A 14449-nucleotide genomic window follows, 5' to 3' on the forward strand; every position below is an offset into this window, starting at 1 on the left:
TGTTTTAGGAGACAGCAAACTTATCTCATCTTGAATGTCCATCCTAAGGCCATTTAGATATCTAGCCACCTTCTCATCTGTATCTTGAGCTTCTCCTGCTCTTATGCTTACTTTATAAAACTCTTCTGTATATTCTTTTACTGTTAAAGCTCTCTGTCTAAGATTTTGCATTTGTCTAAACAATCTTTGCTGATAATTACTTGGCAAAAACTTACCTCTTAACTTTGCTACCATTCGGCTCTAGTTCTTGATTGGCTGCTTGCCAAGTCTCTTCCTTTCCGCCTGCACACCATCCCACCAGAGTGCTGCGTGGCCTTTTAACTTGGTGACAACAAACTTTACTTTCTTCTCATCCTCTGTTTCCTCGTAATCAAAGAATTTCTCCATGTTGTTAATCAATCGATCAATTCTTCTGGATTCAGTCCTCCTTTATATACTGGTACTAATTGGTTCCATGGCCTGGCTGTGGATTTTAACACTGACTGAAAGAATCTCATCTCAGGAGTAACCTGTACAGTTTCCTCCTCTTCAGCAGCTTCAATTTCGGGCTCACTCACATCTCCATCATCTATATGTCTATCTGCAGTTAATGCATCCACTCTAGCTCGCAGCTCTTCTACTATTTCCGTTAGTTCAGCATTTGCAGCAGGTCGTCCTCTTCCACCACGTCCTCGCCCTCTTCCAACTCTGAAAGTCATCCTTCTTCTGCTCCTGAGATTCAATTCAATGTCAGTTGTGGGCTCTGATACCACTAATGATGGCATGGGTGCAGGCGTTAGAGTCAACTTCCCAAATCTGTCAGCAAGTTCTTCTATGCCTTGGTTAATTTTCCTTTCTTCTGGGCTGAGCGCATCAGTCATTAAATTGATGATTCATTTCAAAAATCCCAATATCATGCTTTATGAATTAACTGTGGCTCTCGGTGACGGCTTAAAAACGATATACCTTTTGTTGTATTACATATACAGTATACATACCCACTTATCTATATGCCCAAGCAATACATAATGGAATTACAATAGGCAAAGACTCACCTATCGTGGACTTCTACATATATATACCTCCACATTATAATTGCCCACGCAACATATATATGCCTTCGTTATATATACCCACGGAATTTCCTTACCTCCGTTTCCACCGGCGATGGTTAGGCGCTAGCTTTTGCCATGGGCAAAGGCTCTTATATTATGACCGACGGGTACATATATGCATCGCTTCATATATATATTCGCACTTCGATTGGGTTTATAACCAAATCGCAATCGCTCAAACGGAGGTCTCTTGAGCGGACCCGATACACTTATCACCGGTGGTTAAAACTTCGCTAGTTCCGCTTTTCACAGTTGATACAAATGACAATTTCGTTGTCTCTGCGATGACGGACTCCGCGAAATATCTAGACTCCAATTTATATCGTTTCAGTTCCAATTTGGAACTCGCCCTTTTTATCACGCCATACTCCCTTCATCGCAGGTTTTATGAACAGAGCACGCAACCACCGGTTTCCAAAGCCTCCTACACCGGTATAGGTTGTAACCATGATGTTAAGGGCTTACGGTCATAGACTTTTAATCCGCTACAACCATTAAATATAAATCGCTAAAGCTCTTGGTATAGACAGAGGTATATGTGCAATCGAATCCAAGCCTGGATGGACATAAACGAAAAGAAATTCGATTCCTATAATTAATATAGAGTATGGGCAGCGTGAGGGAAACCGGTCATCGGTTCAACCATATTAATGCGTCTTAAAATTAAACGATGCAAGCAATTTACAGAGTCATTAAATTAGAGACATCGAGAGAACAAAAAATTCCCAAAGTAAAACTAAGGCACTCGCCCCTCTCCTCCGTCTCCTGAGAGCTTTGCTGCCATTTTATTTATAATTAAGGATAAGCCTTTTCGGTCCCTATCCGATACAAAGAAAAGCATGCTTTACAGATTGATTTAAAGCTTGAAAAGCTTTACTACAGCTTAGGATAAATAGCATGTTTTATTTCCTTACTTTATCCTAATTTTAACTAAAAAAACATGGAAATTGCAGGCTAAAGGACCCCACTCCCTTGCCTGTAGATTTTTTTTTTTGGATTTTTGGAATAATTTGGGAGATTTTTCCCTTCTGAGTCCTATGCTCCCGCATCAACTAGTCTTAAATAAGTAGAATTAGGATGGGTGAACATGATGCATATGTCTTTCCTCTTAAATTTATTTTTAAGATTAAATATTTATTTTATAAATTTAAACATATAAAAAAATTATTTGAAACATTTATATGTACTATTTTAAAATTTTAATTAATAATTTAGATTTATTTAAATAGAAATAAAAATTAAATTATTTAGAATGTAGTTTTTTAATAAAAATTTTAAGGAAACATTTGTATTTTTTTAAATTTTAACTAAGGTCTATTTTAATTTTGGATATCAAGTCTTTTTTCACTCAAAAAAAAATGAGAGAGTTGATGTTTATAGGTTTGCTAATGCATAATGAAGATGCATTTAAGCTAGTTTAATTATTAATTATTATAATTATAATTATTAATTTTATATTTTATTTTGTTTTATTTTTAATTTTATTTTTATGTAATTTAACCAAGTTAAAATATCTTATTGATAATTATAATTAATAATTATCATATTTTTATCTAGTCAAATTGTGTACATGACATTACATTTGTCACATACCTCCTTGACCCAATATCAACAACCACCTACAAATGCTCCAATCACTACATCTAACCTTGATTTCTTTTATATATACAGTAGTTGTCAGATGCATAAGTATTAAATCATTTTACACACAAAGATATCACATGCAATTATAGTCATATGCTTAAATATTTGAAAACATAACATAAAGAGTAAAGAGCCAACATACAAAACATCTCATGCACTTAAATCAACTCAGATTAGCAAAAAGAATGTCACTTGGAAAACTGAGCACCACCACCCAACCTAGAACTGAATTTCTCCAGTTCACCCCTAAGCCGAGAGTTCTTGCCATGAATCAATTACCTCTTGTTGATCTCTTCAATGAGCATCTAATACCCTCTTTCATGATATGGGTTCCTTTAGTGGCATCCCACTTTCATGGATCTTTTTTAACCATTTGCCTAGGCTTTCCCCAGAAAAAACTCATCTTTCTCTCCCACAAGGCTTTTCCTCATAAAATCTTGTCTTTCTCTCCCACAAGGCTTTTATGTTTTTCTTAAACTTAGCATCTTTCTCCAGCTAAGTAACTCAATGGATATTTATTTCCTAAAACATTAAGGTTATCTAGAATTGGATTTAAAAGTCTTATCATGAAAGAATTATCCATTCCCATTCAGTAATGGGATTTCATTTTCCAAGAATCTCATCTCTTGGTTTCTCGTTTTCCAAGTGGTTAAATTATATTTATTTATTTAATAACAAAGTATTTACTTTCATTGTGACACCTTAGACCTACTTTTTCTGTTACAACTCAGTCTTATCTTAGGTCTAGCATGACAACAACAATTTGTTACATACAACGGAGGGGTGTTACATACTCCCCCCTTAAATTTACACTATCGTTAGTGTATTACTACATATTATAATTTATTTCCTCGTTCATAGGGAGTTGTTTCTAAAACTATAGGCTCCCATGGCCTTGCCACCTGAGTTAGATCTTCCAATATATAGGTTACAAAGGAGTTCTACTAGCAAATCTCCTTGCATTGCTACTTGTAACATTTGTTTCTATCAATTTTGTGCGAGAATTCAGATGCAAAAAACTCAATTTTGTTTACCACAGTTAATGTCATAACTTGATATAACAATACTACTATTTGAGTAACTATCGGTTAATGTTGCACGCCATTTAACTATGATTCCTCATCTTCAATTTCATTGTATGTAAATAATAGGAAGAAATTCACGTTCTTCCCATGCATTCGTGTTCTTGCTGAACACTTGATTCTTGAAGTCTCCTTACAATAGTCACAACAAGTCAACTAATACATTTTATCAATCAACATGTATAGATATATCGCATCATTTCAGCTCAGAACATAAGCATTAACATCATAAATCACATGTAATCATCATAAACTCAATCATAGATCACATGTAATCATATGTTGACGGTGCTGGACCCACCAAAATGTCAAGTGATCTCCTCGGTAAGAAGTCCCAATTAGATCTCACATCATTTTGTGTAGGAGTCCCAGTAGTGGGTCGTACGGTAATGCCTTCACCGCAGTTTCACACAGAGGCAAGTAAGATGTCCCTATTGGTAGTAAGGGTGTGGCAGTTGTGGCGAAACAAGGAAGCTGCATGAATGGTTCTAACACATGGAAAGTTGGGTGAGTGTGCCCCTTGGAAACGTATGATAGCAAGTGGTTTGGAACGGAACACATGAGCGAAAATGCATCATAAACTGGAAGCAACTTAGAAAACAATCCAAAGTGATGGTTAAACCAATCATCACATTTTAGTAAGATTCATACATACTTATACAAAATAGTCCATACATGCATGTGTAAGCAAACAAATACATATATCATTTAGAGTAAACAAGATAGTCGAAATACAATACGATATATGCATGAAACGTGTTGGATTTTTTATATTAATAAGTGTAAGTTATAGTCATACAATACATCCATGTCCAACCACTAATTCTGATAGTGGAACATTACAACCACAACCGCCTGCTCCTCCAAAGAGATATAATAGCTCTGAGTAGTGGAGAATTCAAGGTGCATTACAATACTATCCAAGCTCTCTCTAAGATAGTCTTATCAGAAGCTTGGCTGACCAAAAGCATCTACGATGAGTTATGAGGGAGTATTTATAGCAAAGGGTGGGGTGACCCTTGACATTCCCCTTTGTGACCATTCATCTATCCTAATGACTCTTCAGCTACTCTATGGTTGTTACATTCAACTATCGACACTTGAACTTCCACTTGATGAGATGTTACATTACACATGTGCCCATGTGGTACAAAATGGCTTGAGAAAGCCATTCAAGACATCATTGATATTCAGATCATTGTGGTGAGACAAACTCTTTGACATCCTTGTGATGGTGAGGGTTGTGAGTTGATGACAAGCTTGGTCGTCTGTGATGGTTTGCATGCGCTCAATGACGACGTCTTGTTGAGGCAAGCTCTTGCCTCCATTGCATCTGAGTACACTAATATGGCTCATCTGTCCAACTCGTCTGATAACATGCACATGGTCTTGTACGTGCGATTGAACTGGAAACACACTTAAGCATAGTGTCCGAGCTGATCTTCAAGTGTGTGCTGGCAGTCATGCACACAAACTGTCAAACTGTATGTTCATCCCTAATCGTACTTGCTTCTTGTCTTCACCTTGGTGAGTGTGCCAAATGGGTGGGATCACATGCATGCACACAATAACATTCATGCTATTGAATTCATTTGTATGTGATCAATATCACTACTCACTTTGTCTACTCCATGCCAACTACTCGAATGGATCTATAACTTGTATGGGCATAGTTTCATTCGTCTGTGCATGTTGTGCCCCTTGTTGTACATGTTCTTGCTGCAATTCATTATCCCATCTGTTCAGCTCCTGTTCTTCCTAGAGTTGTTGCTTCAGCACATGCAACTCATTCTATGTTCCTTTCTCTGCCCTCACGCTATCGTCATGTCACGTCATCACCTCATAGCCTTAGTCTCCAAAGTTTCTTTCATCACAAGTGGATCTACCTGAGCTTGCAACTTTGCTTCACCTTTGTGTTGTCACCAACCTTCTTCTTGCATTCGTTGCGTGCAGGTATGCTGCCTTCAGCTGTTGTTGATAGTGCTTCTTGTTGTAATGTTACTTCCATATTATCTTGATGTTCTTTTCTATGAACAATGTGATGTATTCAAAGGGAGGCAAGCTCATAGACACTTGCTCGGCTGCAACCCCCATTGTGCTCTCAATAGTGTCCTTTGAATATGCTCTTTTGAAGGCCATTGTACTTGTACTGCTAAGAGACGGACGAACTCCTACGACACCTGGAGACATAGCAACACACATGGAAAGAAATTTGTCAGTTGAAAACCAAAATGAACTTAAGAACTGACTTGCAACATAGTTGTGTAACTAATTATGAAGGCTACACAATTTCTACCGGGAGGTTGGGAGACTGACTGCCGAAATTGCGCAAGGCATAGTCAGGGCTATCTGGAGGCTGACTCATTACTATAATTATGCAATGCCTAGTCCAGCATGGCCTCTTAAGGATTGAAACTGCGCAATGCACAATTTTAGTCAGCAGGGGCAAGCAACTAGGAAGCTGCATTGTGCAGTTTCTGGGACTAGCAGGACACCGCATCCAAGAATTGTGCAATGCAAGTTTCGAGGTCAGTGTTGGGCCAGACTCGCACAATTTTTGGGGTGAAGGTAGAGCCTTCACTTCTGGAAACGGGCAATGCTAGTCGGGCAAGGCACGGTCCAGGCTAAGTCATCTCGAACCGGCCGACGGGTTATTGAAAACATGAGAAGTCTGAATGCATGGTGAGATGAGTGAAAACAAGAGTGAATGATCATACATGTAAACAACAAGTGCACAATTCATAAAAAGGGAAGGAATGCATGTGTGTGAAGCGAGTCGCCGCAACGACGATTGTCCATGCAAAAACAGTGTCATGGATGTGGTAAAAGTGAGATGCGAATGAAAGCTGAAACAATGCTTCTACAAGCTAACATACATCAAAAGGAAAACAAGCTCTCACTGAAATCAAGTAGACAACTTTCACACAAAGCGAAACATAAAAAGTGACAGAAACAAAATGTAAGACATGAAAAGCGGGCTTGCCCCAAAACAACTGAGCTGAATTTGCCGATGACTCCTAGACGCAATGTGGGATGTTAGAGCTACAAGGTCGATGTGAGGAATGAGCTCTAAAAAATTCGGTTGATGGTTTTTGATAAAATTGAGGTTGGTAAATGCATGCCACAAATATTGGAAAGGCGATACTTGGTGAGAGGTTTCTAAAATGATCCTTGCATGTAACCTCCAGCTGCTAAAGATAAATCCCTAAATCAAGGAATGCCTTTGCATGTTGCCTTGGGAGAAGCAGTCCATGCATGCAAATAAGTTTTGCTCAGTCCAAGAGGGAACCGGTCAACCTGAACGCACATGCATCGGTCTGTGGGCTTGGGATGAAAATATGTGCAGTTTCTAGGCTGAGCAGAGATGAATGCCCCAGAGGGATTGCACAATTTTTGATAGGAACAGGTGACTGTCTCCCAAGATTGTGTAATTTTTGGGCTCTGCACTTGTCGTGGGTGGATTTGCGCAATTTCTACTACCTGCTAAGCTGGCTGTCCCAGAGGGATTGTGCAATTTCTAGGCCGAGCAACTCACCCCTTCCCAGAATTGCACAATTTATGGGCTAAGAAGTCCTGTTGGGCTAGATTGTGCAGTTTTTCCAACGAAAGTTGACAAGAAAGATTGTACAATTCTCGAGCCTAGCAAGTTGTTAGTCACGATTGCGAAATTTCTAGAGGGAAGGTTGGTTCCCCTTAAGAATTGCACAATTTCTTGAGGGAGCTGCTTAGCCTGCAGCTGGACCAAGTCTAGAGAAATAACCTGAGAGGGGGATGTAACAAGCTATTATGCACAAGTTGGAAATCTACTAGAAAATCACTGAAGCTTGTGTACTTTACAGTGCAACACATGCTACTAAATATGGTCAATAGGGGGGATCCAAAATGAAGCTAAGGCAAAATTTTGGAGGGTGGTTGTAGCCGCTGCAACACTTGGTGATACATTGGTAGAACTCCAACTCTCTGAATGGACCTTGTTTATGAAAAGAAAGTCGAACACATTTGAAAATATCGTTCAGTTCTCTGGTCATCTTCGTTTTGACACTATCTTGATTGTAAGATGTAGCATCTGCCAAGCCCTGGGTCGATCGACACACATTCCAAGCCAACATAGTTGTTTCAATTGGGGTTGAGGGGTATATTAATGCATAAGCAATATAGTCGTCAGAGTTTTAGTTTCATCTTTGGTGTTGCTCCACTGTTAGCAGGCCTAGGTAGTACCCCGACAGAGTCACGTAGGAACACAACCATCGCTCCGCTACCAGCAAGCCTGGTCAGTACCTTGGTAGAGTTACTTTCATAACCTCTCAATGTAGGAAGCCTTTCTCTTCTTTTACCTTATTCATTTTTCATTTTTTCGAAATTTTTTCACTTTTTCATTTTTTTCATTTTTCATTCCATAACTGCGCATAGCACTTATTCTTTTCAGAGGTGGAAGATGGATCCTGACTTATTGAGAGTAGAAGAGGTTTTTCCTTCAGAGAATTAGTTTATGTATACCTCTGGCGTTCTTGTTAAGGTTTTCCCCCTCACCTTACTCTACTTTACTGAGTTGACAAGGATTAAACCAAAAATAATAGACTAGAGTAGGTGACACTAGTTAGCACGTAAGCATTGTGTTTTCACTAAGGATCACTTCGAACAATATGTATTTTCAATTGACGTATCATGAATTGAAGAAAACAAGTTCTTTATACAAATCCGGGATGAAAGATAACCAATTATTGATAACTGCACAAGTCCTCTTTTACTTTACCTAGCATGTTTCAAGAGTTTCACACGGTTCATGTGAAACTAACCTATGGACAATAATAAGCAAACAAACCAAAATTCAAAGTGAGAAGCATAAGAAAATGCGGAAGAAAAGCAAGTAAGAAAACAAACAAGTAAGAAAACAAAGAAAGAAAGAAAGAAACCAACATGCATGCAAGCAAACAACTCAAAAGCCAACACTACTCCTACTCCTAAGGTAACAATGCACAGATCGCCTCACTGAAGTGATACTTCCAGTGCAGCCACCGTTGCATTGGTTGACCTATGTTGGTGAAGGCATGATTTGCGAACATTGTAGTTGCGCAAACCTGCAAGCATGAAAGATATAACAATGAAGGTGGACACACTCTGAGCTTACAAGTGACCACAGAATAAATATAAGTGAAAGCGCATGACATGCACTCTCTGGACTTTCCATGGTGCTGTGCTATAGTGCGTGCAAATGTTGAGTGTATGCATTCTCTTGATTGTGACATGAAAGAAAATGTGAGAAAGGTAAACCACTTACATTGTGCATGTGTGCTTGTTGTGTAAGATTCCTCCAACACATGAGCGATGGGATCGTGTAGTTAAAGTGGAGGAAGCAAAATCTAGGTGTTTGGTTTATCTTCAATGTGAAGTAGAGAGTGATGAGGAGCCTTGAGTGTTTCAACAATTTCCTGATGGGAAGTGAAACCAACCTCCGGACAGCGAGGGCTTGAAATAACCATAAGCTCAGGCTAAAGTGCCTCAATAGTATGTGGGGTTTTGAATTTGTTGATAGATAGATCATCGTAGACTAGTGTCTTACATAGATTAACAATGTTTGAATCAACATCGTGATCAAATGAAGAAGTAGAGAGATCAAGACAACCAAGATCCTAAAATTCAGCATGTTTGTCGGCATCCTCATGATTTGATGAATCAAGCAAAGTGGTAGATGAGAAAGAACGAGGTTCACCCTCTGTATTTTCTAAAATGACAGATGACAGATTGGATGGATTTTCGAAGGAAGATCTGTCTTCTCTGCACTGTAATGACAAACTGACATCCCACGTGTCATGTGAACGATCAGAACTAGAATCATTTGGAAATAATTTCTCACAGGGAAAATCAATATTGGCAGAATCAAAAGGGATGTCAGGATAAAGTGGATGAGGCGTGGATGGAAGGGAGTCATCCTTCTCCATAGATTATTCTCTAGATTCCCACACACACTCTTCATGAATGATGGGATAGGTTGGCTGCATAACAGCAACTCTATCGACAACTTCATGCTCGTTCACAACAGGTGAGGAGTTCAGAATGGAAGAACACAAGATAATACAATATGGAGGATCAAAAGAATGTGGGGACGAAGGTTGAGGGAACAAATCCATGTGACAACCAACATGATTGCAAGCAAAATCTACACAGATATCAAGAGCAAGTGGGGTGTGAGGGTGTGACAGTTCAATAGACATGTGTGCATGATCTTCCACATCACTTTGCAATGGTGGAGCTGTTTGATGAGGTGAAGGCAGATAGTCACTTGTGACGGTAACTGTGCCTACCTATGATTGTGCACCTCCATCACTGAAGTGCGTTGAGTGGGGTTCAGATATGTGATAAAGATACTCAAATCTTCCATCGAGAAATTCCCAATCAATATCATCTTCAGGGAATCAATATGCAAGATTACAAAAGCGCGTGTAAAACTATTCAACGGATTCATCGAGTGCTTTTCGTAATTCTAGAATTTATTTGTTGAGTTCTTTATGGTCAAATTGATTGAAAGCACAATCTATGTCGAGTTCTTTATGGTCAAAGTGATTGAAAGCACAATCTATGTGTATGACCAGATGAAGAAGAGAATGAATAGATTTTTCAAGCATCATGGCACACTAGTGCATTGGGTGCCCTCGAGGCGTGTAGACAAACAATGCGTAGGTCATGTATTCTTCAAAGATTCCATGTCTTTCACATGAGCCTACAACACTGACTGCATGCCTAAACAAGGCTACATGGCCTCCACCATTGTATGTTTTGTGTGACAAGTTATCTGAGAGATTTTTCGAGATAATGAAGTTGATTCCATAAGACATACATTCTAGAAAAGTAACTCTTTAGTTAGTCATGATGGATATGCAGAGATTCAAAACTGATGTGAGGACTCAACTTGTCATCTATCCCTCCTCCTAGCACCAAAATGTTGATGGTGGTGGACCCGACAACATGTCAAGGGATCCCTCGGTAAGAAGTCCTAATTAGACCTCAGACTGTTTGTTGTAGGAGTCCTAGAATTGGGTCGTACGGTAATGCCTTGACTGCAGTTTCACATAGAGGCAAGTAAGATGTCCCTGTTGGTAGCAAGGGTGTGATAGATGTGGCAAGACAAGGAAGGTGCATGAACAGTTCTAACACATGGAGAGTTGGGTGAGTGCACCCCTTGGAAATCTATGATAGCATGCGGCTTGGAAGGGAACACACAAGCGAAAATGCATCACAAAATGGAAAGCAAGTTAGCTAACAATCCAAAGTGATGCTTAAACCAATCAACACATTTAAGTAAGATTCATACATATATAGAATAGTCCATACATGCATGCATAAGAAAACATGTACAATATCATTTAGAGTAAACAAGATACACTACAACAAAACCAGCGATTTGCGCCAGATTTAGCGCCAGATTTTAGTGCATTTTTTTTGTAATTGTGATGAGAAACCTGGCGCTAAATCTGGCTCTATTGTACAATTTTTAAAGCGTCCTTTTTTGCACCTGATTTTGCATCCTTTTTCACGCTAGATTTTGCATCATTTTTTACACCAAACTATGCGTCATTTTTTGCATGAAATTTTGAACCAAGATTTGCATCTTATTTTATGACAGGTTTTGCTTCTAGTTTTGTGTCATTTTTTGCATCTATTTTTCATTCTCTTTTGCTTCCTATTTTGTGTCATTCTTTGCTTCCATTTTTGCACCATCATTTGCATCAAGTTTACAATGTATTTTGAATCCAATTTAACGTCTTTTTATGCATCCATTTTGTGTCAGTTTTTGCATCTAGTCTTACGCCAGGTTTTGTATCTAGTCTTACACTAGTTTTTGCTTCTATTTTTGCACCAGCTTTGGTGCCTATCTTTGCACCATGTGTTGAAATTGATTTAGCACCAAATTTTGCATCCATTTTTGTGCCCATTTTTGCATCTTTTTTTTGACCATTTTTTACATCCACATTTACGTTTGATCTGTCTCCATTTTTCCCATCTCATTTTGCACCATATTTTGCGTCATTTGTTTCATCCAATTTTGCATCATTTTTAACACCATCTCTTGCATCTAATGTTACATCATTTTGAGCATCCAAATTTGCATTTATATTTGCATCTTATGTTGAGTCATGTGTTGTGTCCACCTTTGCATCTTATTTTGTGTCTAATGGTACATTCAATTTAGAGCCATTTTTTACGTCTACTTTTGTATTTGTTTTTGCACCAAGTTTTGCATCCAATTTTAAGCTATTTTATGCCCCTTTTCGCACCATTTTTTTGTGTCTACTTGTGTCCAATGTTGCACCATTATTTACACCGACTTTTTCATCCAATTTTGCATTTTTTTGGTGTCTAGTTTTACATCGTTTTCACCATCCAAATTTGCATCTTTTTTTGCCTCATTTTGTGTCCACATTTGCATATAATTCTGTCTGAGTTCGAGCCTAAATTTGCATGTGATTAGGAATCATTTTTTACATCCAATATGGCATCCTTGGTTTCACCTTTTTTCAGCCCCATTTTACATCTTGTTTTATGTCTTTTCTTACATCCTTTTTTTTTCCTTTTTTGCACCCAAGTTTGCATCCCAAATTTACACCATTATTTGCATCATCATTTGGCATATTAATTTGTAACGTTTTTTTCTTCTTTTAACGCTCAACTTTGCATCTTATTTTACATCTAGTTGTTGTCTTTTTTTGCATCTAATTTGGTGCCCATTTATGTGTCCTTGTTTTTGCCCAATTTGATATCCTTTTGTATGCCATGTTTTGTTCCCTTCTTTGTGTCAACTATTGCACAATTTTTCACTTCTAATTTAAAACACTTTGTATGTCAATTGTTTGCATTTTGTATTAATTCCTAGTTTAACATCCAATTTTACTTTCAATTTTGCATCCATGGTTACATCCGCATTTGACTTCTTATATAGAGTATATTTTTCTTTACATATATGACCCCCTTTATAGATTCATAGTGAAATATATGATAGTTTCTAAATATTATTAAAGCAGATATCACAATTCAAAATCATTTGTAAAGAAATTTAAGAGAAATTGACAACATCCATCCAAAAAAATAACAATGTGTCATTAACAATTTTCAAAACATGTATAAAATAGCAACATAATACTAATAAAATCAGTATTATTTTTAATCAAAACAAGTAAAATTCAAATATGATTAACAAATCAAAATATTTCATGAATATCGTTATTCTACGATAAATTAACAACATACATAAATCAAACTCATCGTATGATTACAAAATCAAAATGTCTCATTGATATAGGGTAAATTCACAACACCCATCTAAACATAACAATGTCATTCTACACAATAATTTCTTCATAAAAAACAATGCATGTGCATGCCTAGCTACCACCACCAAGATCATCCTCATGATCATCTTTACCATCCTCATTACTCTGATCCACATCATCACCAACACCGCAACTATAATCATCATCTCCTCCTTCACCACCATCATCCTCATCCTCATCCTCATCATCTCCTGATATATGTTGAACATAATTTGGACCATCGTCTTGGCAATCATTACCTATAGCATTCTGACAAAAAAAATCAATATTACATGTTAGTATTAATTACATAACACAACACATGTTTTTGTTATACAATGTTAACCATAAAATGAGGTAAGATATAATATCTAATAGTACTAAAAAATAAAATGAAAATATGGTTTAAAAGTAAATTGGAAATCCAACTAAGATTACATACCATAGAGTCCATCCAAACAACAAATTCAACCCATCTCTTTTGCTGCAGCACCTCCTTTTCCAAATGATTTGGAGGTCTTCCATATTTTAGTTCCTATCAATCAGTAAATAGGGAGAAATTAGATAACAATGACTTTCTTCTAGTACAAAATTTATTAAAAAATATCACATGTTTAATATACTTACAAAGGTTGTTATCAGTGCTTTTAAACCTTTCTGCCCACTACGATGAGTGACTTTTGTCTTGGTTAACCTCGCCTTGGATGCCTTGTCCTTAAACATAAACCAATTCAATTTATTTTCACACAAATACATGTCTAAGATACTTATAAGTATTAATACATTCTAAATAATGTTTAATGAAAAATTCAATACCTGAATTTTTATTTCATATATCTTATTTATAACATTTTAATGATTACAATAATACTCTTGTTACCAGATATTGTCAGAAGAAATCTTACAAGACCGCTACCTAAGAACATTGGAAAGTTGAATGCATTAGTTAACATGTTTGAAGAATTCTATCTTCAAATCTAGATCCATCTCATGTGATTCCCATATGTGGTATAAATTGTCTTGAAGGTACCTGCATCATTCGACACAAAGCTATTCAGCACAATCGTTAACAAAAAACATCACAACTGCACAATATGAACGGTGCATCAAAATTGGCATTCACACGTCTAAGATCTTTTTGGCATATCTGGTGTGGGTATAAAAGGTTTCCATTAAATCTCGTAAGCCTTTTTAACTATTATAAATAAACCACTAAAGTAAAACAAACAAATCAGTTATAAGAACTGAAAAGAAAGCTTGAAAAAAGATTAACATTTTCTAAAAGGCAAACACTAGAACACACTTCAAAATACTTTTCCTAAAA

The 14449-nt window shown here is 37.2% G+C and overlaps 1 protein-coding gene across 1 annotated transcript; it reads right to left on the reverse strand.

Moving 5' to 3' along the window:
* Positions 1–13043: 13043 nt before the first annotated feature.
* LOC149167510 (uncharacterized) lies at positions 13044–14047 on the reverse strand. The gene is made up of 3 exons (XM_089431545.1): positions 13753–14047; positions 13568–13660; positions 13044–13395 (listed from the first exon to the last, which is right to left on the reverse strand). Exons 1-3 carry the CDS (start codon positions 13879–13881, stop codon positions 13198–13200), a joined length of 420 nt encoding a protein of 139 aa, XP_089287671.1. The 5' UTR covers positions 13882–14047; the 3' UTR covers positions 13044–13197.
* Positions 14048–14449: the final 402 nt, after the last annotated feature.

Source organism: Pinus tabuliformis, chromosome 5_1, assembly GCF_031772625.1.
Source record: "Pinus tabuliformis cultivar Carrire ecotype Pingquan chromosome 5_1, CPIR1, whole genome shotgun sequence".
NCBI classification, from domain to species: Eukaryota; Viridiplantae; Streptophyta; class Pinopsida; order Pinales; family Pinaceae; genus Pinus; species Pinus tabuliformis.

Excerpts from the sequence above, each read along its gene's own strand:
- LOC149167510 (XM_089431545.1), bottom strand. The coding sequence starts at position 13,881 with ATGTATTTGTGTGAAAATAAATTGAATTGGTTTATGTTTAAGGACAAG. Across the intron at positions 13,661-13,752 it reads AAGCACTGATAACAACCTTT|GAACTAAAATATGGAAGACC; the intron begins GTAAGTATATTA and ends ACTGATTGATAG. Across the intron at positions 13,396-13,567 it reads TTGTTTGGATGGACTCTATG|AATGCTATAGGTAATGATTG; the intron begins GTATGTAATCTT and ends TTTTTTTGTCAG.